Source organism: Nycticebus coucang, chromosome 23 (assembly GCF_027406575.1).
Source record: "Nycticebus coucang isolate mNycCou1 chromosome 23, mNycCou1.pri, whole genome shotgun sequence".
NCBI classification, from domain to species: Eukaryota; Metazoa; Chordata; class Mammalia; order Primates; family Lorisidae; genus Nycticebus; species Nycticebus coucang.
The window spans coordinates 828,881-856,070 of NC_069802.1; the positions used below are offsets into that span (position 1 = coordinate 828,881).

Genomic DNA, 27,190 nt, shown 5'->3' on the forward strand with positions numbered 1-27,190 from the left:
ACTTGATCATGATGTATGACTTTTTTTTTTTTTTTTTTTTAATTTTCTAAAGTTTATTTTTTTTTTATTTTTTTTTTTAATTTTTTTATTAAATCATAACTGTATACAATGATATGATTATGGGGCATCATACACTCACTTCATAAACCATTTGACACATTTTTATCACAGTGGTTAACATAGCCTTTCCGGCGTTATCTCAGTTACTGTGCCAAAACATTTATATTCTACATTTACCAAGTTTCGCAAATACCCCTGTAATATGCACCACAGGTGTGATCCCACCGATTCCCCTCCCTCTACCCACCCCCCCCTTTCCCACTTCCCCCTGTTGTTAAGTTGTAGCTGGGTTATAGCTTTCATGTGAGAGTCCCAAATTAGTTTCATAGTAGGGCTGTGTACATTGGGTATTTTTTCTTCCATTCTTGGGATACTTTACTAAGAAGAATATGTTCCAGCTCCATCCATGTAAACATGAAAGAGGTAAAGTCTCCATCTTTCTTTAAGGCTGCATAGTATTCCATGGTATACATATACCACAATTTATTAATCCATTCGTGGATCGATGGGCACTTCGGCTTTTTCCATGACTTAGCAATTATGAATTGGGCTGCAATAAACATTCTGGTACAAATATCTTTGTTATGTTGTGATTTTTGGTCTTCTGGGTATATGCCCAGCAGAGGAATTACAGGATTGAATGGCAGATCTATTTTTAGATCTCTGAGTGTTCTCCATATATCTTTCCAAAAGGAATGTATTAATTTGCATTCCCACCAGCAGTGCAGAAGTGTCCCCTTTTCTCCGCATCCACGCCAACATCTCTGGTCTAGAGATTTTGTGATATAGGCTAGTCTCATTGGAGTTAGATGATATCTCAAAGTAGTTTTGATTTGCATTTCTCTGATGATGAAAGATGATGAGCATTTTTTCATATGTCTGAAGGCCGTGCGCCTGTCTTCTTCAGAGAAGTTTCTCTTCAAATCCCTTGCCCAGCCTGCGATGGGATCCCTTGTTTTTTTCTTGCTGATGCGTTTGAGTTCTCTGTGGATTCTGGTTATTAAACCTTTGTCAGAGTTATACCCTGCAAATATCTTCTCCCATTCTGAGGGCTGTCTGCTTGCTCTGCTTACTGTGTTCTTAGCTGTGCAGAAGCTTTTTAGTTTGATCAAGTCCCAGTAGTGTATTTTTGAAGCTGCTTCAATTGCCCGGGGGGTTCTCCTCATGAAATACTCACCCAGACCAATTTCTTCAAGGGTTTTCCCTGCATTCTCCTCTAGTATTTTTATAGTTTCATGTCTTAAGTTTAAATCTTTAATCCAATGAGAGTCTATCTTAGTTAATGGTGAAAGGTGTGGGTCCAATTTCAGTCTTCTGCAGGTTGCCAGCCAGTTCACCCAGCACCATTTGTTAAATAGGGAATCTTTTCCCCACTGAATGTTTTTAATTGGCTTGTCAAAAATCAAATAGCGGTAAGTAGCTGGATTCATCTCTTGGTTCTCTATTCTATTCCAGATATCTACTTCTCTGTTTTTGTGCCAATACCATGCTGTTTTGATCACTATCGATTTGTAGTAAAGTCTGAGGTCTGGTAGTGTGATTCCTCCTGTTTTGTTTTTATTTCTGAGTAATGTCTTGGCTATTCGAGGTTTTTTCTGATTCCATATAAAACGAAGTAATGTTTTTTCAAGATCTTTAAAATATGACAGTGGAGCTTTAATAGGGAGTGCGTTGAAATTATATATTGCTTTGGGTAGTATGGACATTTTGATAATGTTGATTCTTCCTAGCCATGAGCATGGTATGTTTTTCCATTTGTTAACATTTTCAGCTATTTCTTTTCTTAGAGTTTCATAGTTCTCTTTATAGAGATCTTTCACGTCTTTTGTTAGGTAAATTCCCAAATATTTCATCTTCTTTGGCACTACTGTGAATGGGATAGAGTCCTTAACTGCTTTTTCAGTTTGACTGTTGTTGGTGTATATAAAGGCTACCGATTTATGAATGTTGATTTTGTAACCTGAGACGCTGCTGTATTCCTTGATCACTTCTAGGAGTTTTGTAGTAGAGTCCCTAGTGTTTTCCAGATACACAATCATATCATCTGCGAAGAGCGAGAGTTTGATCTCTTCTGACCCTATATGGATACCCTTGATCGCCTTTTCTTCCCTAATTGCGGTGGCTAAAACTTCCATTACAATGTTGAAAAGCAATGGAGACAATGGGCAGCCTTGTCTGGTTCCTGATCTGAGTGGAAATGATTCCAATTTAACTCCATTCAATATGATATTGGCTGTGGGTTTGCTGTAGATAGCCTCTATCAGTTTAAGAAAAGTCCCTTCTAGACCAATTTTCTTGAGTGTTCTGATCATGAAGGGATGCTGGATATTATCAAAAGCTTTTTCTGCATCAATTGAGAGAATCATATGGTCTTTGTTTTTTAATTTGTTTATGTGCTGAATTACATTTATAGATTTACGTATATTGAACCAGCCTTGAGACCCTGGGATAAAACCAACTTGGTCATGATGTATAATTTGTTTGATGTGTTGCTGGATTCTGTTTGTTAGGATCTTGTTGAATATTTTTGCATCTATATTCATTAGTGATATTGGTCTATAATTTTCTTTTCTTGTTGGGTCTTTTCCTGGTTTGGGGATCAGGGTGATATTTGCTTCATAGAACGTGTTGGGTTGTCTTCCTTCTTTTTCTACATTTTGGAACAGGTTGAGTAATATAGGTACTAATTCCTCTTTAAAGGTTTGGTAGAATTCTGACGTGAAACCATCTGGTCCCGGGCTTTTCTTTTTAGGGAGGTTTTGTATAGTTGATGCTATTTCTGAACTTGATATGGGTCTGTTCAACATTTCCACTTGATTCTGGTTAAGTCTTGGAAGGTGGCGTGCTTCCAAGTATCGGTCTATTTCCTTCAGATTTTCATATTTCTGAGAATAAAGTTTCTTGTAATATTCATTAAGGATTTTTTGGATTTCTGATGAGTCTGTGGTTATTTTGTCTTTGTTGTTTCTGATTGATGATATTAGAGATTTTACTCTTTTTTTCCTGATTAGGTTGGCCAGAGGTTTATCTATTTTATTGACCTTTTCAAAAAACCAGCTTTTTGATTTATTGATCTGTTGTATTATTCTTTTGTTTTCAATTTCATTTAATTCTGCTCTAATTTTGGTTATTTCTTTTCTTCTACTGGGTTTGGGGTTGGAATGTTCTTCCTTTTCCAGTTGCGTGAGATGTCCCATTAAGTTGTTAACTTCCTCTCTTTCCGTTCTCTTGAGGAAGGCTTGCAGTGCTATAAATTTCCCTCTTAGAACTGCCTTTGCAGTGTCCCAGAGGTCCTGGTAGCTTGTGTCTTCATTGTCATTTTGTTCCAAAAAATTGGTGATTTCTTTCTTAATCTCATCTCTGACCCAGCTATCATTCAGCATAAGGTTATTTAACTTCCATGTTTTTGTATGGGTATGCAGATTCCTGTTGTTACTCAATTCAAGTTTTATTCCATGATGGTCCGAGAAGATGCATGGAATAATTTCTATTCCTTTAAATTTACTGAGGTTAGACTTGTGACCTAAAATGTGATCAATTTTGGAGTAAGTTCCGTGGGCTGATGAGAAGTATGTGTATTCAGTTTTGTTGGGATGAAATGTTCTGTAGATGTCTGCTAAATCTAAATATTGGATGGTTAGGTTTAAATCTAAGATTTCTTTGCTCAGCTTCTTTCTGGAGGATCGATCCAACACTGCCAAGGGAGTGTTGAAATCTCCAACGATTATGGAGCTGGAGGAAATCAAGTTACTCATGTCTGTTAGAGTTTCTCTTATAAATTGAGGTGCATTCTGGTTGGGTGCATAGATATTAATAATTGAGATCTCGTCATATTGAGTATTACCCTTAACAAATATGAAGTGACCATTCTTGTCCTTCCTTACTTTTGATGGTTTAAAGCCTACTGTATCTGCAAATAAAATTGCAACACCTGCTTTTTTCTGATTACCATTTGCCTGAAATATGGATGACCATCCTTTCACCCTGAGTCTGTATTTGTCTTTTAAGTTGAGATGTGACTCTTGTATGCAACAAATATCTGGCTTAAGTTTTTGTATCCAGTCAGCTAACCTATGCCTCTTTAGAGGACAGTTTAAGCCATTCACATTGATGGAGAGTAAGGATAAGTCTGGTGGAATTTTGGGTATCGAGCTTTTCAAAGGTCCAGTGGACATTTTTAATCCTTTCGCCAGTGTGGAAGTTGGAGTTTGATCCGAAGTTTCTGATTGAGTTTACTTTTGTGGTATAGGATTGGGTTGGTCATTGTGGAGGATAGGTCTGAGAACATCCTGAAGAGCTGGTTTACGTATGGCAAATTTTTTCAACATATGAATGTCATTGAAGTATTTAATTTCTCCATCATAGATGAAACTCAGTTTAGCTGGATACAAGATCCTGGGTTGAAAGTTTTTTTGCTTTAGGAGATTAAAAGTTGATGACCAGCCTCTTCTTGCTTGAAAAGTTTCAGCAGAGAGATCTGCAGTTATTCTAATATTCTTACCTTTGTACGTTATAGTTTTCTTTCGCCGGGCTGCTTTGAGAATCTTCTCTTTCATGTTAACTTTAGTGAAGCTAATTATGATATGTCTGGGAGATGGCTTATTGGGGTTGAATCGTGCTGGGGTTCTGAAGCTGTCTGCTATCTGAATTTCAGATTCTCTAGGCATGTCTGGAAAATTTTCTTTCATAATTTCATGTAGAAGGGCCTCTGTGCCCTTGGCTGCCACTTCATCAGACTCCGAAATTCCTATAACTCTTATGTTATTTTTTTTCGAATTATCTGAGAGCTCTCTGAGTGAGTGATCCGTTTTTGCTCTCCATTTCTCTTCCTCTTTGAGAGATTGGGAGCGTTCGAAGACTTTATCTTCAATGTCAGAAATCCTTTCTTCTGCTTGCTCCATTCTGTTACTGAGGGATTCTACTGTATTTTTCATATCTTTGAGGGCTGTAAGTTCTTGTTTCAGTGTGTCTAAGTCTTTGGTGGTTTTGTCTTTAAATTCGTTAAATTCTTGAGACAGTTTTTGAATTTCTCCTCGAATTCCTAATTCCATTTTATTAATCTTGTCTGCAAACCAAATTCTGAATTCGACTTCTGACATCTCAGCCAGTTGTTTATGAATGGGATCTTCAATCACATCTGCCGTATCTTTTCTTGGGGGGGTTGATCTATTCTGGTTATTCATGTTACCAGAGTTTTTCCGCTGATTCCGCCCCATGGTTTACTCCCTTTGGTTTTTCCCCTGGGGTTTTATCGAGGGCCCGTACAGTGTTGTGGCCTGAGAAACTGGGGCCCTGTCTGGTGTGGTGGAGCAAAGTGGTTCTGTCTTGTTTTCAGCTGGTTTCTGTTCGATCCTATTGCAACTTCTACTCTGGCTTGAAGTCTCAGCTGTGTGGAAAAATCAGCAATTAAGTCACCCCGCCTGCCCACCTCTGGCCCCAGTTGGAAAAGGAGAATCAAACCTTCCTACAATCGCACACCCAGGGCACCACCTGAAAAGTCCTCAGTCTATTAGCCCAGTTCAAAAGGTCCGAATCAACTGTCTCAATCGGCACTTGTCTCGGGTGGAAGGGTTCAAGAGGTCTCTGGGAACTGGATCACAGGGGCCTGGTGACTCCTCTGAGACAGCTCACCCCAATGCAGCGTGGAGTCAGGAGGAGCCACCCTGCAAACAGAGCAGTCTGGGAACGTTGACGTCTCCTTCCCCACTTTGCCCCTCCGTCGGACCCAGTCACTGGTATCTCTGCAGATGGCTAACCCAGTTGCCTGCAGTGAACAGACACTCCAGGGGTTTGCACCTGCCTGAATCGCGAGGAAGTCTGCCAGGCCCCCGCAGACTGCCGCTATCTAGCAGGAGGAGATGGGGCCTGACATCTTTGAGTGTTTGATGCAGGTGATGGGAAGGAGGTGTTCACTCAGCTTAGCCCCGTCCCTGATGGATGCTGTTAACAGAACAGAACAGAACAGACAACTTTGTGAGGTTCTGTCTCTGTTCCTGTCGTCGCCTACAGGAGACGGGCTGTTTTGAGTTCAAACGTCTTTGCTGCTGGAGAATTGCGTCTGAACACCTCTCTGGGTCGGCCCCGCCCTGGAGTCTTCTGGGTTTGTGAGACGCGTCACAGGTGGCCTCCTCTGGTTGCCCAGGGAGACAGGGGGTGTGGCCTCAGAATATCCAGAAGTGAGCGTTCTTTTGTTTGCGTCCTTGTGATCACAACTTGCCTCAGCGGTGTTGATGTGCGTTCTTCAGCCTTCTCTCTTGGTGAGGCTCAAGTCCACCAGGATACTTACTAAATTCCTGTCCCTTAACTCTCCTTCTGGACGGGAGCCTTTGTTGAAAGCTGGCTTCAGTCCGCCATCTTGTCTCCCCTCCGATGTATGACTTTTTTATGATAATCTGTAATCTATTGGCTAGGATTTTGTTGTGAATTTTTGCATCTATTTTCATTAGTGAAATTAGTCTGAAATTCTCCTTTTTAGTTGGGTATTTTCCTGGTTTTGGTATCAGGGTGATATTTGCTTTGTAGAAGGTCTTGGGAAGATTCCTTCCTCCTCAACTTTTTGGAATAATTTGTGTAGTAGGGGAATAAGCTCTTCTTTGAAGGTTTGATAGAATTCTGGTGTGAAGCCATCTGGACCAGGGCTTTTGTTGGGAGATTTTTTATTGTTTCTTTGATCTCAGTGCTTGAAATTAGTCTGTTCAGGAGCTCTATTTCTTCCTGGCTAAGTCTAGGGAGAGGGTGCAATTCCAAATATTGATCTATTTCCTTCACATTGTCAAATTTCTGGGCATAGGGTTTCTTCTCTTGTATCTCAGTGGCATCTGTTGTTATTTCCCCTTTTTTCATTTCTGATTGAGGTTACTAGAGATTTTACTTTCCTATTTCTAGTTAGTCTGGCCAAAGATTTTTTTTTTTTTTTTTTTTTTTTTTGTAGAGACAGAGTCTCACTGTACCGCCCTCGGGTAGAGTGCCGTGGCGTCACACGGCTCACAGCAACCTCTAACTCTTGGGCTTACGCGATTCTCCTGCCTCAGCCTCCCGAGCAGCTGGGACTACAGGCGCCCGCCACAACGCCCGGCTATTTTTTGGTTGCAGTTTGGCCGGGGCTGGGTTTGAACCTGCCACCCTCGGTATATGGGGCCGGCGCCCTACTCACTGAGCCACAGGCGCCGCCCTAGTCTGGCCAAAGATTTATCTGTTTTATTTATTTTTTCAAAAAACCAACTTCTTGTTTCATTAATTTTTTGAATGATTCTTTTGTTTTCAATTTCATTAATCTCTGATTTAATTTTGGATATTTCTTTTTTTCTACTGGATTTAAGTTTAGATTGTTCTTCTTTTTTTGTTGTTTTTTAAGACAGAGTCCCACGCTTTCACCCTGGGTAGAGTGCTGTGACATCACAGCTCACAACAACCTCCAACTCCTGGGTCAAGCAATTCTTTTGCCTCAGCCTCCCAAGTAGCTGGGAGTACAGGTGCCTGCCACAATGCCCTGGTATTTTTTTGGTTGTAGTTGTCATTCAGCAGGCCCAGGATGGATTCAAACCCACCAGCTCTGGTGTATGTGGCGCCTTAGCCACTTGAACTACAGGCACTAAGCCTAGATTGTTCTTCTTTTTCCAATTCCGTAAGATGGCTTGCAAGTTTGTTGATGCACTCTCTTTCTGTTTTTTGGATGTAGGCATCTAAAGCGATAAATTTTCCTCTCAGGACTGCTTTTGCTTTGTCCCACAGGTTTTGGTAGCTTGTGTCTTCATTGTTGTTATGCTCAAGGAAGTTCATGATTTCCTTTTTTCTCTCTTTCTTTTTTTTTGTAGAGACAGAGTCTCACTTTATGGCCCTCTGTAGAGTGCCGTGGCCTCACCCAGCTCACAGCAACCTCCAACTCCTGGGCTCAAGTGATTCTCTTGCCTCAGCCTCCCGAGTAGCTGGGACCACAGGCGCCTGCCACAGCGCCCGGCTACTTTTTGGTTGCAGTTTGGCCGGGGCCAGGCCTGAACCCACCACCCTCGGTATATGGGGCCGGCGCCCTACCGACTGAGCCACAGGCGCCGCCCTTTTCTTTCTTTCTTCACCCAACTGTCATTCAACATAAGTTGTTTAATTTCCATGCCTTTTTGTGGGGTTGAATGTTTTTGTTGGAGTTGAGTTCCACCTTTAGTGCCTTGTGGTCTGAGAAGATATAAGGTAACATTTCAAAACTTTTGATTCTGTTGAGGTTTGTTTTGTGTCCTAGGATATGATCAATTTTGGAGAATGTTCCATGGGCCATTGAGAAGAATGCATATTCTTTATCTTTGGGATGGGGTGTTCTATATATGTCTATAAAGCATAGTTGTTCTAGGGTCTTATTTAAGTCCCTTCCATCTTTGTTTAATTTCTGTTTAGAGGATCTGTCCAGCTCTGTAAGAGGAGTGTTAAAGTCTCCTGTTATTATGGTGTTATGGGATATCATATTGCTCAGACTAATTAAGGTCTGTTAAAGAATCAGGGAGCATTTAAGTTGGGTGCATAATTATTTAGAATTGAAATGTCTTCTTGTTGTATTTTTCCCTTGACCAATATGAAGTGTTCATTTTTGTCTTTTTTGACTTCAGTTGCTTTAAATCCACTTGTATCTGAAAATAAGATTGCAACCCCTCTTTTCTTCTGAATTCTGTTTGCCTGAAAAAATGTCTTCCAACCCTTAACTTGGAGTTTTAATTTGTCTTTTGAGGCTAGGTGTGTTTGCTGCAGACAGCAGATGGATGGCTTGTGTTTTTTAATCCAATCAGCTAGTCTATGTCTCTTCAGTGGAAAATTCAAGCCATTAACATTTATTGAGATAATTGATAAGTGTGGTAGCATTCTATTCAACATATTGTGTGAAAGTCTATTGCTTAGTTTTTTATCTTTTGTATCATTGTGGAAGCTAGGTTCTGTTCTTTAGTTCCTGGGTGCTTACTTTGCTGGTGGTCCATTATGATGGTCAGTGCGTGGAACAGGTTGAAGTATTTCCTGTACAGCTGGTCTTGTAGCAAATTTCCTCAATGTTTGCATGTCAGTAAAAGATTTGATTTCTCTGTCAATTTTAAAGCTTAGCTTAGCAGGATATAGAATTCTGGGCTGGAAGTTGTTCTGTATAAATAGATTAAAGGTAGATGACCATTGTCTTCTTGCTTGAAAAGTTTCATTAGAGAAGTCTGCAGTCACCCTGATGTATTTGCCCCTGTAGGTCAATTGGTGCCTATTTCTGGCAGCTTGAAGAATCTTTTCTTTTGTCTTGACTTTGAACAGGCTCATCGCAATGTTTCTTAGAGAAGCTCTATTTGAGTTCAGGCAACCTGAGGGTCTGATATCCCTCTGAAAGGAGTGTGTCAGAATCTTTGGTGATATTTGGGAAATTTTAATATTCTCTAGTATGGCTTCCATTCCTCTGGGGCATTCTTCTTCCCCTTATGGGATACCTATAACTCATATGTTTGAATACTTTATAAAGTCCCATAACTCTGTCAGTGAACATTCTGTTTTCTATCTCTTTTTTTCTGCCTCTTCAATTATCTGAATTATCTTGAGAGCTTTGTCCTCTACCTCTGAGATTCGTTCTTCTGCATGTTCTAATCTATTATTGACACTTTCTATTGCATCTTTAAGTTCTCTAATTGCCTTCTTCAATTCCTTCAGCTCTGCCATATCCTTTTAATATTCTTCATACTGTTCATCTCTTATTTGATTCTGTTTCTGGATTTCCTTTTGGTTATTTTCCACTTTCTCAGCAAATTCCTTCATTGTTTTCATCATTTGTATTTTAAATTCCCCCTCTGTCATTTCTAACATTTCTTTATAGGTGAAATCCTCTGCATTAGCTACTCATGGTCCCTTGGGGCAGGGGGAAAGGGGTTGCTCTGGTCTGGTTTTTCATGTTGTCAGGATTTTTCTGCTGATTGTTCCTCAAGAGTGTTTTCTTTTATCTGTTTCCTTGCCCTACTTTTCCCTTCACTTTCTTGTGCTCTTTAAGTTACTGTGCCTCTGGCCTAAGGTTTCAATGAGTCCTTTTGGTACAAGACTAAAAGGATGAGAAGATTGATGAGCAACAAGGGAAAATGATTTTTTAAAAAAGTAAAAAGAGAAAGGTGAAGGGGTGAGTAAAAAGAAGAGAGGCATAGAAAGGGGGAAACAGAAGTAATAAAAGTGTACAGTAGCATACTTTTACCCACACCTTAAAAACCCCCAACCTTTGGGGGTGCTTGGTTGAGTGGTTCCCTTAAGGTCAGCAGCTAATTGCCAGCCTGAGCATACAGGGTACCCTACCTCCTCTCTGCCCTACCCTGAGCAGACAGAAAAGACAAAAATACTATAAATCTTGGTTGAGTGGTTCCCTTAAGGTCAGCAGCTAATTGCCAGCCTGAGCATACAGGGTACCCTACCTCCTCTCTGCCCTACCCTGAGCAGACAGAAAAGACAAAAATACTATAAATCTTGGTTGAGGTCAGCAGCTAATTGCCAGCCTGAGCATACAGGGTACCCTACCTCCTCTCTGCCCTACCCTGAGCAGACAGAAAAGACAAAAATACTATAAATCAAACCAAAACTAACAAACAGAAAACCTTACAGGATAAAACTGGGGGAAAAAAACAAATCACAGGGGCAGAAACACAAGAAAAAATGAAGTTATTATTAAAGAAGGCAACAATGGAAAATTATATTTACACTAGAAAAATGAAGAAAGAAAAAACAAAAATTGGGGGGAGGGGGGAGTTTAAAAACAAAAACAAAGCAATGTATATAGCTTGCAGAATACTGTCTGGGCAACAAGTGATCTTCTGGGGTATGAGATGCTAACACAATGTTGACACAGATGTATGAGGAGGTGGAGATTGGAGGCCTCTGCTGACTTTGTCCTCAAACCCAGCAGGGTTGAGAACCTGAATCTCTCCTTAGCGTACTTAAAAGACACTTTAAACCATTAACCTTGGCTAAGCCAAAGCTTTCCCAGGAAAGCACTTGTTGCTGGGATCTCTGCTGATGTGGCTGCCTGCTTATCTGGTGCACCCAAACCGGCCACACTGTATGCCCCTGAGGGCTAAGGTCATAGGGCAGCCCTCTCACTGCCAAACACTGGAAGTTCCACTCTTCCCCAGAGGCCTTTGACATTGCTCACAGTCACTAAATCACTCGCCTAAGGTCTCCCAGCATAGGCCTCGCTCTGTGACCCTGAGGGTGGGGCCTGCAGGTACAGTTGTCCCACAATGGCTGCACAGGTGGCCACAGCCAAACAATGTTAGCTCTGTTGAGGCCCAGTGGCTCAGTCCCATGCCCTGGACAATGCTTAAAGTCCCCCACACTCTCATCTAAGTTCTCCCAAGGTAATTCAACCGAGTGCCCAAGTCCAAACAAACAAAACAACCCACAGGGAAGGCTTTCCCTATCTGCAGTCTTGCTGCTGTTGTGGTTACAGTTATGGCAGCCTGTTTGCAACCACTGCCAGTTCTCCACTGTTTTTTTCCTCCTCCTGGGGTGCAGAAGTCTCTTGCTGGCTCCCTGCATCCCCAAAGGGATGCTTCTGGGCATAGCCCACAAGCCAGAGATCCCTGGAGTCTTCTCTCCCCAATTTCACTGTTCCTTGCAAATAAGATGTTGCTGGCTGCCATCTTGCTCCGCCCCCTTTAAGTATATTCTTTAAGGAGAATACCTAACAAATCCTTGCTTTCTAATGTTGACCAATGATTACAGGTGAAATTACACCTTTTACTAACAAAGTTCATAAATTTCATTTCCTGTCACCCTGAGTGAAGAACGTAAAAGAAGCACCAGAAGAGGAAAAACTTTACATTTTTTGAAAAATAATTTTCCTTATCAAGATAGACTTGAGAGCAGAGGCAGACTTCAGAGCCACAAATGCATGAGGCAGCATTGGCCAGTTCTCTGTGTGCTTATTCAACTCGCTTAGATTTTTAGATTGTCAAAGTAAGAAAGGGGATTTGAGAATCAATTTAAGCATCAGTTCCCAGGGCTTCTCAGATCGAGATAAATAAGAGTAATTTATATTTTTAGGGGTCCTAGTATGAAGAAGAAGGAAGAGGCAAAAAGAAGGAGAGGAAGGGAGAAGAGGAAGAGGAAATACCAAGACAGGGTTATTAAAAATTGTGATATATTTTTAAGTATGTACATTTAAAAAGTTAATGTCACATACACAAACATGATAAACTATATGGGCTACTTGAAGTATAGGATTTCTATCAACTAGGGTACTAGAGGTGGGGTGGCCCAAAGCTGAACTCACATTTTAAATTGTCATTAAAAACAGTTTTTCCCCTTCTTTTCCAAATCCTGTGAGTATGTCTCTGGAACTATGTGTATTACCATATATACAGCACCAAGTATTTTCTCCCTTGGCAGTTTCAAGTAAATACCCTGTCCTTAAATACCAATGAACTCACTATACATTTTTAAGATAGTGGAGGACAATTAATTTGAATTATACTTTCCTACCTAAAGCCAGACCTCCTGTCTCCTAACGCAGTGGTTTTTAAGATGGAGGTAGGGAACCTAGCTAGGGTCCCATTTGAAAATCCAACAAAAGTGAAAGTCCAGAAAAAATGTACACATACAAAAAAATTCTGTGCACATTTGAGGGCTGGGAGTTAGGAGTCCTCCTAAAATCTACCCAAATATAGACTATGGTCTCAGGTTAAGAACTCCTTTTGTGAAGGGTTCTCCACCCTGGGAGTCTGTTATTTCTCCATCGAGACAGGACTCCAGGCTTGAAGAGTACCTAGTGGCTGGGAACAACTGGTTGTTTTGGTGGTGGTGGTAGAGGGAAAGATGGGAGGAATGGCAACACCACTGAATTTCCTTCTTCTCCCCGGATTCTGGGTCTCTGGAATGAAAGAATGAATTCAGGGACCACAGGTAAGAGAAAGCGATAGTTCACAGAGGATAGGAATGCTTCCAATAGTCCACATGGATTGCTACCACAGATCGGTTGTTCAGGGGTTTTAAGCCTTGACAGCTCAAACCTTGTTGGGTCTTTTGAACCAACCTGGCTTTACATTGATTGGTTTCTTTAAAGCTTAACAGACTGTCCTCTGTTGATTGGCCCTCTATTCCTTGACTCCCCACCCCCTGTGCTTTCTTGCCCAATCCCCTGGAGGAGCCCCTCCCCACACACACCAGTGACCAATGGCTGCACAGGTCGTGCGGGCACTCTGTAGTGTCCACGAAACCTCCCACTAAGGAGCCTCTTGACTTTCTGACTGATCTCTCCTACCCTTCTTCTCCCGCCTGTTTTCTCCGTGTCTGCCTATAGCCTCTGACTCCTGTCCCCAGCCTCTCAGACAACAGGAAAGGCGCTGCTTGGCAGGACCTAGCCAATCAGGACCGGCTGCCACCCCTAGGTCACACCTCCACGTTGCCTGGCAGCAGAGCAGCACGTGGCGTAGCGGCAAAAGAAGCCTTTGTTCCCACCTCCAGCCCCACTGGGCGTTGGAAACCGCTAGGCCGGAAGCTGGATCTTGCGCCTGGGGAGGCTGCAGAGGAGCAGCTGCGGGCAGGCTCTGTGCGGGAGGAGAAGAGCAGAGCGTCATGCAGGTGAGGGGCACAGCCAGTGGGGGATACTGGAGCACCTGGCGGGGTTTCCTGGGGCCTGAGTCTGAGGGACACAAATGGGGAGCGCGGCCACACAGTTAGGTTCCAACGTTTGTTCTTGGCAAGTGCTAAATTTTGTGTCCTCATCTGGTTTTGAGAGAAATCCGAATTAACTATAGGAGAACGCCATTTTTCCACATTCAAGACTTTGGTTTGTCGCTGGAGGAAACGTTCGTAGTTGTTGAGTATTGCGTTTACACTTGAATCCTAGAAATCTTACTGCTGCACTATTTTTGGCTTAATGGACAAGCAACATTATCTCATGGGTCCTTTAGTTTAAGTTTCCTCCCCTGCTACCTTAAAAAAATGTTCAGAATATAAACCCCAGTAGTCAGATAAGACTCACAGAAGACTGGCTGTCCCTGGAGTTTCTCCTTCCTGTTCTCAAAGTTGTTAGACGTTCATTTGTTCCTTACAAGGCTCCTACTCTACCTAACCTCTGCTTCCTTGTTAATTAGAAGCCTATGCTGATGTTTTTTTAAAGCTGAGTAAAATTCTCACTTTCTGATTTATAGAAACAACCTTTTTCCATTCTTTCCCCCTCAAATCAAAACCACTGGTATTTTTCTTGTTTTACATATTTAGTTTTGGTATTTGTACATACTGTATAATTTATTAGGATATTTTGAACATACATGACATGTGACTTTTAAGCCAGTCCTTTCACATTAATAATAAATTCCTAAAAAGTACATCTTATATGTGTTTGTAAACACACGACCTGTTCTAAAAGAGTCTACTATGAGAGAATTGATAGGTAAAAGGAGTACCAGATCAAATCACGCCAGACCAACGAATATGCAGAAAAGTTTATTTCCAGCCAGAGTGTAAGGAGGCTGATATCAAAAGGGATGTCCATAGCATTATGGAAGGAGGCGGTTCTTTTTATGGCCAGCTGGGGGGCAGCTGGTTTTACAGACAAGTCTCTCTTATCAGGGTGCCAAGGACATGCAGCTCATTATTGGGAATCTCTGGGCTGGCTCCTTGTACAGGATTGTCAGAGGCTTGTTATAACAGGACCAGACCGAGGAGGCAACGGAGGCTATGGCATGTCTCCCTTTACCTGAGTTATATCTACCTGTAACAGAGTCTAAAGGTTTACCTTAGTTATATCTACCTGTAACAGAGTCTAAAGGTTTACCTGAGTTATATCTACCTGTAATAGAGTCTAAAGGAATTTTTTTTTTTTTTAGATTTAAAATGGAGTTAGTGTGGCCCACCTAATGGAAATCAGAAAGAGACAACTATTTCTGGCATGGTAATGCCATAATAGAGCAAATAGATAAGATTGCATAGATAACCTCTAAAAGTGAAGGGAATAACAAAATATAGAGCATTTGTTGTTATGTTAAGTTCCATTACAACTCACTCCTAGTCAGTTAAGGAAGGACAGAGCAGTGTGAATAAATCTATAACAGTGTCATAAATATCAAGAAAGAATGTTTTAATAAAAAAAAAAAAAAACTGATGCTGCTTCTCCAAGAAAACACAAATGCCAGTGCAGTGGGAGGCCCCAGAGGCCCCAAAGGAATGGGAAGCCGTGGCTGCATTTGGGGCCCTGGTTGGTCAAAGCAGAGGCTGCAAAGTGCAAGGAGGCAAGGCCAAGGACAAGACTTGGATGCCTGTCACCAAGCAGGACCACCTGGTTGAAGACATGAAGATCAAATCTCTGGAGGGGCTTCTTCTTCCTGTCCATCAAGGAGTCTGAGATCATTTCTTTTCCCCTCCTGGGGGCATTTCTTAAGGAAGAGGTGTTGAAGATTATGCTGGTGTGAAAGCAGACCGGCACTGGCCAGTGGGCCAGGTTCAAGGCAGTAAGTGCTCCAAGGAGGTAGCCGCTGCCATCTGAGGGCCATCACGACCTGGGCAGGGTCTCCATCATCCCTCTGAGGAGAAGCTCTTGGTGGAACAAAAGTAGCAAGTCTCACCATTTGTTTCAAGGTGACAGTCACTGTGGCTCTATGCTGGTACGTCTCATCCCTGCCCCTAGAGGAACAGGCATTGTCTCAGCCCCTGTACCTGAAAGCTGCTGCTGATGGCAGGTATCAATGATTCCTAGGCTTCAGCCAGGGGCTGCACTGCCAGCCTGGGCAGCTTTGCCAAGGCCACTTTTGATGCCATCTCTGAGACTCATAGCTGGCTGACTTCCGACTCTGGGAAGAGACCATATTCACCAAATATTCCTACTAGGAATCCACTGACCATCTTGTCAAGAACCTCTATGCAAAGGACCTGGGCTCCAGCTGTGGCTACAAAATTTTATACAAGAAAAATAAAGTGAATTAAGCCTGTTATATTTTTTTTAGTAATTGATTCCCATAAATTATGCTTAAGAAAATCAAATACAATGAATACCCATTGAAATTAATAACATGGAGGTCATCAGTAACGTTAGGTAGAGCAGTTTCGATGGAGCATTGTTGACAGAAGCCCAACTTGGAGTGTGTTGAAGAGTCAGGAGGAGGTGGAATTGGTTACAGCCTATATTCTAATTCTTCTTAGAGAATTAAGAAATTTGACTGTGAGAGACAAAAGAGTGGTAGGGGTTGTGAAATGTGGAGACATTGTTTTAAAAAGGTTAGTGCTGGAATCTCTTATAATAGTGGGCTAAGTTGTTTGGGCCAACTCTCCTACTAAGTGCAAGTAAAAATGTTGTTCTGGGCAGAGTGTCAAAACCATCAAAAGGTTACCCTAAAAGCATCAGAGTGTTGACATGATAGTAAGAACTAGTCTGACCAGAATCAAAGGGAAAGTGGAAAACCAGTGGATTTCTAGAGTTTGTAGGAGACCAAAATAGGGCATCACAAATTATGCCTGTCTGCCAAAAGGATTGTTTTGAGTTGATGATTTGGAGAAACAAAAGACATTGGAGAAGTTCTGAAAATAGAGAAGTTACCCTTTTGTAACAGAAATTTGAATTCATAAAGGGAATTTCAATTTATAAGGGTGTGGCCTCTATACTAGGAAGAGAAGGATAACTCTAAATCACAGGAAACTCTTACCAATGCAGATTGTAGCACCTAAATCTGCATAACAAATGTTATTCTAATACATCATGATTTTATTTTTCTTTTTTTTTTTTTTTAATTTTTTTATTAAATCATAACTGTATACAATGATATGATTATGGGGCATCATACACTCACTTCATAAACCATTTGACACATTTTTATCACAGTGGTTAACATAGCCTTTCCGGCGTTATCTCAGTTACTGTGCCAAAACATTTATATTCTACATTTACCAAGTTTCGCAAATACCCCTGTAATATGCACCACAGGTGTGATCCCACCGATTCCCCTCCCTCTACCCACCCCCCCCTTTCCCACTTCCCCCTATTGTTAAGTTGTAGCTGGGTTATAGCTTTCATGTGAGAGTCCCAAATTAGTTTCATAGTAGGGCTGTGTACATTGGGTATTTTTTCTTCCATTCTTGGGATACTTTACTAAGAAGAATATGTTCCAGCTCCATCCATGTAAACATGAAAGAGGTAAAGTCTCCATCTTTCTTTAAGGCTGCATAGTATTCCATGGTATACATATACCACAATTTATTAATCCATTCGTGGATCGATGGGCACTTGGGCTTTTTCCATGACTTAGCTATTATGAATTGGGCTGCAATAAACATTCTGGTACAAATATCTTTGTTATGTTGTGATTTTTGGTCTTCTGGGTATATGCCCAGCAGAGGAATTACAGGATTGAATGGCAGATCTATTTTTAGATCTCTGAGTGTTCTCCATATATCTTTCCAAAAGGAATGTATTAATTTGCATTCCCACCAGCAGTGCAGAAGTGTTCCCTTTTCTCCGCATCCACGCCAACATCTCTGGTCTTGAGATTTTGTGATATAGGCTAGTCTCATTGGAGTTAGATGATATCTCAAAGTAGTTTTGATTTGCATTTCTCTGATGATGAAAGATGATGAGCATTTTTTCATATGTCTGAAGGCCGTGCGCCTGTCTTCTTCAGAGAAGTTTCTCTTCAAATCCCTTGCCCAGCCTGCGATGGGATCCCTTGTTTTTTTCTTGCTGATGCGTTTGAGTTCTCTGTGGATTCTGGTTATTAAACCTTTGTCAGAGTTATACCCTGCAAATATCTTCTCCCATTCTGAGGGCTGTCTGCTTGCTCTGCTTACTGTGTTCTTAGCTGTGCAGAAGCTTTTTAGTTTGATCAAGTCCCAGTAGTGTATTTTTGAAGCTGCTTCAATTGCCCGGGGGGTTCTCCTCATGAAATACTCACCCAGACCAATTTCTTCAAGGGTTTTCCCTGCATTCTCCTCTAGTATTTTTATAGTTTCATGTCTTAAGTTTAAATCTTTAATCCAATGAGAGTCTATCTTAGTTAATGGTGAAAGGTGTGGGTCCAATTTCAGTCTTCTGCAGGTTGCCAGCCAGTTCACCCAGCACCATTTGTTAAATAGGGAATCTTTTCCCCACTGAATGTTTTTAATTGGCTTGTCAAAAATCAAATAGCGGTAAGTAGCTGGATTCATCTCTTGGTTCTCTATTCTATTCCAGATATCTACTTCTCTGTTTTTGTGCCAATACCATGCTGTTTTGATCACTATCGATTTGTAGTAAAGTCTGAGGTCTGTTAGTGTGATTCCTCCTGTTTTGTTTTTATTTCTGAGTAATGTCTTGGCTATTCGAGGTTTTTTCTGATTCCATATAAAACGAAGTAATGTTTTTTCAAGATCTTTAAAATATGACAGTGGAGCTTTAATAGGGAGTGCGTTGAAATTATATATTGCTTTGGGTAGTATGGACATTTTGATAATGTTGATTCTTCCTAGCCATGAGCATGGTATGTTTTTCCATTTGTTAACATTTTCAGCTATTTCTTTTCTTAGAGTTTCATAGTTCTCTTTATAGAGATCTTTCACGTCTTTTGTTAGGTAAATTCCCAAATATTTCATCTTCTTTGGCACTACTGTGAATGGGATAGAGTCCTTAACTGCTTTTTCAGTTTGACTGTTGTTGGTGTATATAAAGGCTACCGATTTATGAATGTTGATTTTGTAACCTGAGACGCTGCTGTATTCCTTGATCACTTCTAGGAGTTTTGTAGTAGAGTCCCTAGTGTTTTCCAGATACACAATCATATCATCTGCGAAGAGTGAGAGTTTGATCTCTTCTGACCCTATATGGATACCCTTGATCGCCTTTTCTTCCCTAATTGCGGTGGCTAAAACTTCCATTACAATGTTGAAAAGCAATGGAGACAATGGGCAGCCTTGTCTGGTTCCTGATCTGAGTGGAAATGATTCCAATTTAACTCCATTCAATATGATATTGGCTGTGGGTTTGCTGTAGATAGCCTCTATCAGTTTAAGAAAAGTCCCTTCTAGACCAATTTTCTTGAGTGTTCTGATCATGAAGGGATGCTGGATATTATCAAAAGCTTTTTCCGCATCAATTGAGAGAATCATATGGTCTTTGTTTTTTAATTTGTTTATGTGCTGAATTACATTTATAGATTTATGTATATTGAACCAGCCTTGAGACCCTGGGATAAAACCAACTTGGTCATGATGTATAATTTGTTTGATGTGTTGCTGGATTCTGTTTGTTAGGATCTTGTTGAATATTTTTGCATCTATATTCATTAGTGATATCGGTCTATAATTTTCTTTTCTTGTTGGGTCTTTTCCTGGTTTGGGGATCAGGGTGATATTTGCTTCATAGAACGTGTTGGGTTGTCTTCCTTCTTTTTCTACATTTTGGAACAGGTTGAGTAATATAGGTACTAATTCCTCTTTAAAGGTTTGGTAGAATTCTGACGTGAAACCATCTGGTCCCGGGCTTTTCTTTTTAGGGAGGTTTTGTATAGTTGATGCTATTTCTGAACTTGATATGGGTCTGTTCAACATTTCCACTTGATTCTGGTTAAGTCTTGGAAGGTGGCGTGCTTCCAAGTATCGGTCTATTTCCTTCAGATTTTCATATTTCTGAGAATAAAGTTTCTTGTAATATTCATTAAGGATTTTTTGGATTTCTGATGAGTCTGTGGTTATTTTGTCTTTGTTGTTTCTGATTGATGATATTAGAGACTTTACTCTTTTTTTCCTGATTAGGTTGGCCAGAGGTTTATCTATTTTATTGACCTTTTCAAAAAACCAGCTTTTTGATTTATTGATCTGTTGTATTATTCTTTTGTTTTCAATTTCATTTAATTCTGCTCTAATTTTGGTTATTTCTTTTCTTCTACTGGGTTTGGGGTTGGAATGTTCTTCCTTTTCCAGTTGCGTGAGATGTCCCATTAAGTTGTTAACTTCCTCTCTTTCCGTTCTCTTGAGGAAGGCTTGCAGTGCTATAAATTTCCCTCTTAGAACTGCCTTTGCAGTGTCCCAGAGGTTCTGATAGCTTGTGTCTTCATTGTCATTTTGTTCCAAAAAATTGGTGATTTCTTTCTTAATCTCATCTCTGACCCAGCTATCATTCAGCATAAGGTTATTTAACTTCCATGTTTTTGTATGGGTATGCAGATTCCTGTTGTTACTCAATTCAAGTTTTATTCCATGATGGTCCGAGAAGATGCATGGAATAATTTCTATTCCTTTAAATTTACTGAGGTTGGACTTGTGACCTAAAATGTGATCAATTTTGGAGTAAGTTCCGTGGGCTGATGAGAAGTATGTGTATTCAGTTTTGTTGGGATGAAATGTTCTGTAGATGTCTGCTAAATCTAAATATTGGATGGTTAGGTTTAAATCTAAGATTTCTTTCCTCAGCTTCTTTCTGGAGGATCGATCCAACATTGCCAAGGGAGTGTTGAAATCTCCAATGATTATGGAGCTGGAGGAAATCAAGTTACTCATGTCTGTTAGAGTTTCTCTTATAAATTGAGGTGCATTCTGGTTGGGTGCATAGATATTAATAATTGAGATCTCGTCATATTGAGTATTACCCTTAACAAATATGAAGTGACCATTCTTGTCCTTCCTTACTTTTGATGGTTTAAAGCCTACTGTATCTGCAAATAAAATTGCAACACCTGCTTTTTTCTGATTACCATTTGCCTGAAATATGGATGACCATCTTTTCACCCTGAGTCTGTATTTGTCTTTTAAGTTGAGATGTGACTCTTGTATGCAACAAATATCTGGCTTAAGTTTTTGTATCCAGTCAGCTAACCTATGCCTCTTTAGAGGACAGTTTAAGCCATTCACATTGATGGAGAGTATTGATAAGTCTGGTGGAATTTTGGGTATCGAGTTTTTCAAAGGTCCAGTGGACATTTTTAATCCTTTCGCCAGTGTGGAAGTTGGAGTTTGATCCGAAGTTTCTGAGTGAGTTTACTTTTGTGGTATAGGATTGGGTTGGTCATTGTGGAGGATAGGTCTGAGAACATCCTGAAGAGCTGGTTTACGTATGGCAAATTTTTTCAACATATGAATGTCATTGAAGTATTTAATTTCTCCATCATAGATGAAACTCAGTTTAGCTGGATACAAGATCCTGGGTTGAAAGTTTTTTTGCTTTAGGAGATTAAAAGTTGATGACCAGCCTCTTCTTGCTTGAAAAGTTTCAGCAGAGAGATCTGCAGTTATTCTAATATTCTTACCTTTGTACGTTATAGTTTTCTTTCGCCGGGCTGCTTTGAGAATCTTCTCTTTCATGTTAACTTTAGTGAAGCTAATTATGATATGTCTGGGAGATGGCTTATTGGGGTTGAATCGTGCTGGGGTTCTGAAGCTGTCTGCTATCTGAATTTCAGATTCTCTAGGCATGTCTGGAAAATTTTCTTTCATAATTTCATGTAGAAGGGCCTCTGTGCCCTTGGCTGCAACTTCATCAGTCTCCGAAATTCCTATAACCCTTATGTTATTTTTTTTCGAATTATCTGAGAGCTCTCTGAGTGAGTGATCCGTTTTTGCTCTCCATTTCTCTTCTTCTTTGAGAGATTGGGAGCGTTCGAAGACTTTATCTTCAATGTCAGAAATCCTTTCTTCTGCGTGCTCCATTCTGTTACTGAGGGATTCTACTGTATTTTTCATATCTTTGAGGGCTGTAAGTTCTTGTTTCAGCGTGTCTAAGTCTTTGGTGGTTTTGTCTTTAAATTCGTTAAATTCTTGAGACAGTTTTTGAATTTCTCCTCGAATTCCTAATTCCATTTTATTAATCTTGTCTGCAAACCAAATTCTGAATTCGACTTCTGACATCTCAGCCAGTTGTTTATGAATGGGATCTTCAATCACATCTGCCGTATCTTTTCTTGGGGGGGTTGATCTATTCTGGTTATTCATGTTACCAGAGTTTTTCCGCTGATTCCGCCCCATGGTTTACTCCCTTTGGTTTTTCCCCTGGGGTTTTATCGAGGGCCCGTACAGTGTTGTGGCCTGAGAAACTGGGGCCCTGTCTGGTGTGGTGGAGCAAAGTGGTTCTGTCTTGTTTTCAGCTGGTTTCTGTTCGATCCTATTGCAACTTCTACTCTGGCTTGAAGTCTCAGCTGTGTGGAAAAATCAGCAATTAAGTCACCCCGCCTGCCCACCTCTGGCCCCAGTTGGAAAAGGAGAATCAAACCTTCCCACAATCGCACACCCAGGGCACCACCTGAAAAGTCCTCAGTCTATTAGCCCAGTTCAAAAGGTCCGAATCAACTGTCTCAATCGGCACTTGTCTCAGGTGGAAGGGTTCAAGAGGTCTCTGGGAACTGGATCACAGGGGCCTGGTGACTCCTCTGACACAGCTCATCCCAGTGCAGCGTGGAGTCAGGAGGAGCCACCCCGCAAACAGAGCAGTCTGGGAAGGTTGACGTCTCCTTCCCCACTTTGCCCCTCCGTCGGACCCAGTCACTGGTATCTCTGCAGATGGCTAACCCAGTTGCGTGCAGTGAACAGACACTCCAGGGGTTTGCACCTGCCTGAATCGCAAGGAAGTCTGCCAGGCCCCCGCAGACTGCCGCTATCTAGCAGGAGGAGATGGGGCCTGACATCTTTGAGTGTTTGATGCAGGTGATGGGAAGGAGGTGTTCACTCAGGCTTAGCCCCGTCCCTGATGGATGCTGCTAACAGAACAGAACAGAACAGACAACTTTGTGAGGTTCTGTCTCTGTTCCTGTCGTCGCCTACAGGAGACGGGCTGTTTTGAGTTCAAACGTCTTTGCTGCTGGAGAATTGCGTCTGAACACCTCTCTGGGTCGGCCCCGCCCTGGAGGCTTCCGGGTTTGTGAGCCGAGTCACCGGTGGCCTCCTCTGGTTGCCCAGGGAGACAGGGGGTGTGGCCTCAGAATATCCAGAAGTGAGCGTTCTTCCGTTAAAGAAAAAACGGCTGTTGATCTACCTCCAGGGAACTGCTGCTCTGGTGTGGGCACTCAGGCGACCCTTTTCTCCTCTGTCCCGCGCCCCAGAGTCAGCACTGAGCGGCCGCAGTTTGTGCTGGGTCCACACCCCTTAAGAGATCCCCCAAGAATCAGAACTCTTGGGGGATGGGCCCCCAGACCCGGATTGGGAGTGGGGCGGGGGGAAGCTAGAGTTTCATTCAGTTTCACGCAATACTACGGTCCGGGGAGGGCTCCGGCACTGCACCGCAGGGAAGTGCCGCCAAGGCTTGATTTCCCCTCAGCGGAGTGCCCTCTCCTCGCTCACGTGTCCCAGAGTCAGCGCTGACCTGACGCAGCTCAGGCACTGTGCACTCCCCTCGAGAAATCACCCAAGGAGCCGAACTCCTGGGGGATAGGCCCTCAGACCCCGAGTGAGAGTAGGGGTTCTCAGCTCTCAGCGGGGAGGCCAGAGTCTGATTCAGTCTTGGGCCCCCTATGCCCGGGGAGGGTTGGTGCACTGCACCGCAGGGAAGTGCCGCGAGGCGTGACTCCCCCTCAGCCCGGTGCCCTCTCCTCACTCGGCGCGCCTCAGAGTCAATGCTGACCAGTCGCAACTCGGGGACTGTCCACTCCCCTTGAGAAATCACCCAAGGATCTGAAGTCTTGGGGGACAGGCCCTAGACCTCAGTGGGCGGGAGGGGAGCGCCGGGGATTCAGGGTTGCCGGCAAAGGATTCCCAAAGTTTTATTCAGCCCTATGTCCGGCAGGAGAACGCCATGGCACCCCAGTAGGGGAGGTAGGTCCAGTTTTTAGAAGGTCTCTCCCGTGGAGTGTAGTGGGAGGGGCTTTAATTTCTGCCCGCTTGTTCAATTATGGGGCTCCAGAGCCGGTCTCATGGGGGAGGGGGACTCCCGTCCGCTTGGTGGTGGATTTTGTACCTTTTGTTTGCGTCCTTGTGATCACAACTTGCCTCAGCGGTGTTGATGTGCGTTCTTCAGCCTTCTCTCTTGGTGAGGCTCAAGTCCACCAGGATACTTACTAAATTCCTGTCCCTTAACTCTCCTTCTGGACGGGAGCCTTTGTTGAAAGCTGGCTTCAGTCCGCCATCTTGTCTCCCCATCGATTTTCTTTTTCTTTTCTTTTTTTTTTTTGGTTGGTCATCAGCATTTATTTATTTATTTATTTATTTTCCAAAGGCCCGTGGTTTATTGCCAGTGATGGGGATGTTTAACATAAGCATTCATAGAGAATACTGAAAACATGAAAATTTCTAAAATTTATACAGTCACAATGCTGGACCTTATGGAGATTGAGATGCTATTCAAGAACTGAAAAGCTCCAATGAGGTTCCAAGTTGCTCAAATATAGAGTTCATGGACTCTGGTGTCCTCTTTTATTTATTTATTTATTTTTATTTTATTAAATCATAGCTGTGTACATTAATGTGATCATGGGGCACCATACACTAGTTTCATAGACTGTTTGACACATTTTCATCACACTGGTTAACATAGTCTTCCTGGCATTTTCTTAGTTATTGTGCTAAGACATTTACATTCCACATTTACTAAGTTTCACATATACCCTTGTAAGATGCACCACAGGTGTAATCCCACCAATCACCCTCCCTCTGCCCCCTCCCTTCTCCCTCCCCTCCCTTTTCTTCTTCCCCCTGTTCTTAGGTTGTAACTGGGTTATAGCTTTCATGTGACAGTCATAAATTAGTTTCATAGTAGGGCTGAGTACATTGGATACTTTTTCTTCCACTCTTGAGATACTTTACTAAGAAGAATATGTTCCAGCTCCATCCACGTAAACATGAAAGAGGTAAAGTCTCCATCTTTCTTTAAGGCTGCATAACAGTCCATGGTGTACATATACCACAATTTATTAATCCATTCATGGATCGATGGGTACTTGGGCTTTTTCCATGATTTAGCAATTATGAATTGGGTTGCAATAAACATTCTGGTACAAATATCTTTGTTATGATGTGATTTTTGGTCTTCTGGGTATATGCCTAGTAGAAGAATTATAGGATTGAATGGCAGATCTATTTTTAGATCTCTAAGTGTTCTCCATATATCTTTCCAAAAGGAATGTATTAATTTGCATTCCCACCAGCAGTGATGAATCCAGCTACTTACCGTTATTTAATCTTTGACAAGCCAATTAAAAACATTCAATGGGGAAAAGATTCCCTATTTAACAAATGGTGCTGGGTGAACTGGCTGGCAACCTGAAGAAGACTGAAACTGGACCCACACCTTTCACCATTAACTGAAATAGACTCTCACTGGATTAAAGATTTAAATTTAAGACATGAAACTATAAAAATACTAGAAGAGAGTGCAGGGAAAACCCTTGAAGAAATCGGTCTGGGCGAGTATTTTATGAGGAGGACCCCCCCAGGCAATTGAAGCAGCTTCAAAAATACACTACTGGGACCTGATCAAACTAAAAAGCTTCTGCACAGCCAAGAACACAGTAAGTAAAGCAAGCAAACAGCCCTCAGAACGGGAGAAGATATTTGCAGGTTATGTCTCCGAGAAATGTTTAATAACCAGAATCCACAGAGAACTCAAACGTATAAGCAAGAAAAGAACAAGGGATCCCATCTCAGGCTGGGCAAGGGGTTTGAAGAGAAACTTCTCTGAAGAAGACAGGCGCACGGCCTACAGACATATGAAAAAAATGCTCAACATCTTTAATCATCAGAGCAATGCAAACCAAAACTACTTTGAGATATCATCTAACTCCAGTAAGATTAGCCTATATCACAAAATCCCAAGACCAGAGATGTTGGTGTGGATGTGGAGAAAAGGGAACACTGATACATCATGATTTTCCTGGTCACCTGTCTGTAGCTTGCTTCCCTCACATCCTTTTTATTATTATTTCAGCTGAAGATGATATTTTAGCCTAAATTCTAAGGCACCTGAGATTTACTCATTTTTCCTGGTATCTCCCATGTATACATGAGGTATACATACTGATATACTTCTGTTTTTCTCTTATTAATCTGTTTTTGTTATTGTTGTTGCAGGAGTCTGTCCTATCGAATAAATTGGAAGCAAAGAGAGAAAATTATTTGAGGTGGAACCACAGGGTATGGTCCACCAAAGGGTGGGAGGGTAAACCAGAGGTAAACACATACACAGTATCTAGAGGAATTCAGAAAAGGTTATCTTGGTGTTTGTTGGAACAGGGGAGGAAAAGAAAAGGAATAAAACCTGTCCACAAAATTTGGCCAAGACAGCTCTTACATGGATTTGCATCCTGAGGCATATTTTAGGGTTGATCAGCAAACCTCAAACAGTTGGGGTTTTCGTTTGTTTGTTTTGTTTTATTTTGTTTTGTTTTGTTTTGTTTGAGACCGGCTCACTGTGCTGCTTAGTTAGACTGCAGTGGTGTCACATAGCTCACAAAACCTCAAACTCCTGGGCTTAAACAATCCTCCTGCCTTAGCCTCATGAGTAGCAGGGACTACAGGTGCACACCATGATGCCCAACTAATTTTTCTATTTTTAGGAAAGATAGGGTATCACTCTTGCTTAAGCTCATCTCAAACTCCTGAACTCAAGCAATCCTGCCTTGGCCTCCCGGAGGGCAAGGATTAGCAAACCTTAATTATGCTAACTAAAAGAGAGAAGACTTAACCAAAAAAAAAAAAAAAGAGAGAGAGATGTTACAGCTGATACTACAGAAATACAAAGTATTATAAGAGATCACTATGAAGAGTTATGTGCCAACAAATTGGAAAACTTACAAGAAATGGATACATTTCTAGATACAGATAACCTTCCAACACTGAATTGAGAAGAAACAGAAAATCTGGCAACATGGTAAGACTTCATCTCTACAAATAATAAAAATAAATCAGCCAGGTATGGTAGTGCACATGTGTAGTCCCAGCTACCCAGGAGGCTGAGGTACAAGGATTGCTGCAGCCTAGGAGTTGAAGACTACAATTAGCTATGATCACTGCAATTCAACAGAATGAGACCCTGTCTCTTAAAACAAACAAAACACTCTTGTTGCTTATGAGTGATGGTATGTACAAAAATAAAACAAAAATAAAAAACAAAAAAAAGAAGAAATGGAAAATCTGAACAGATCAATAACAAATAAGATTGAGTCAGAAATAAAAAGTCTTTCATCAAAGAAAAGCCCAGAAACTTGAAGGCCTCACCCATGAATTCTGCCAAGCATTTTAAGAACTAATACCAATCCTTTTCCAA

The 27,190-nt window shown here is 41.6% G+C and overlaps 1 protein-coding gene across 1 annotated transcript in view; it reads left to right on the plus strand.

Annotated features, from left to right (window-relative positions):
- The first annotated feature begins 12,570 nt into the window (after nucleotides 1-12,570).
- The window catches only part of PDCL2 (phosducin like 2), a 66,489-nt gene continuing 51,869 nt past the window's right edge, over nucleotides 12,571-27,190 (plus strand). Inside the window, exons 1-2 of the mRNA XM_053577446.1 lie at nucleotides 12,571-12,576; nucleotides 13,346-13,626. Coding sequence (XP_053433421.1) covers nucleotides 12,571-12,576; nucleotides 13,346-13,626 — 287 coding nt within the window. The remainder of the gene's footprint in view (nucleotides 12,577-13,345; nucleotides 13,627-27,190) is intronic.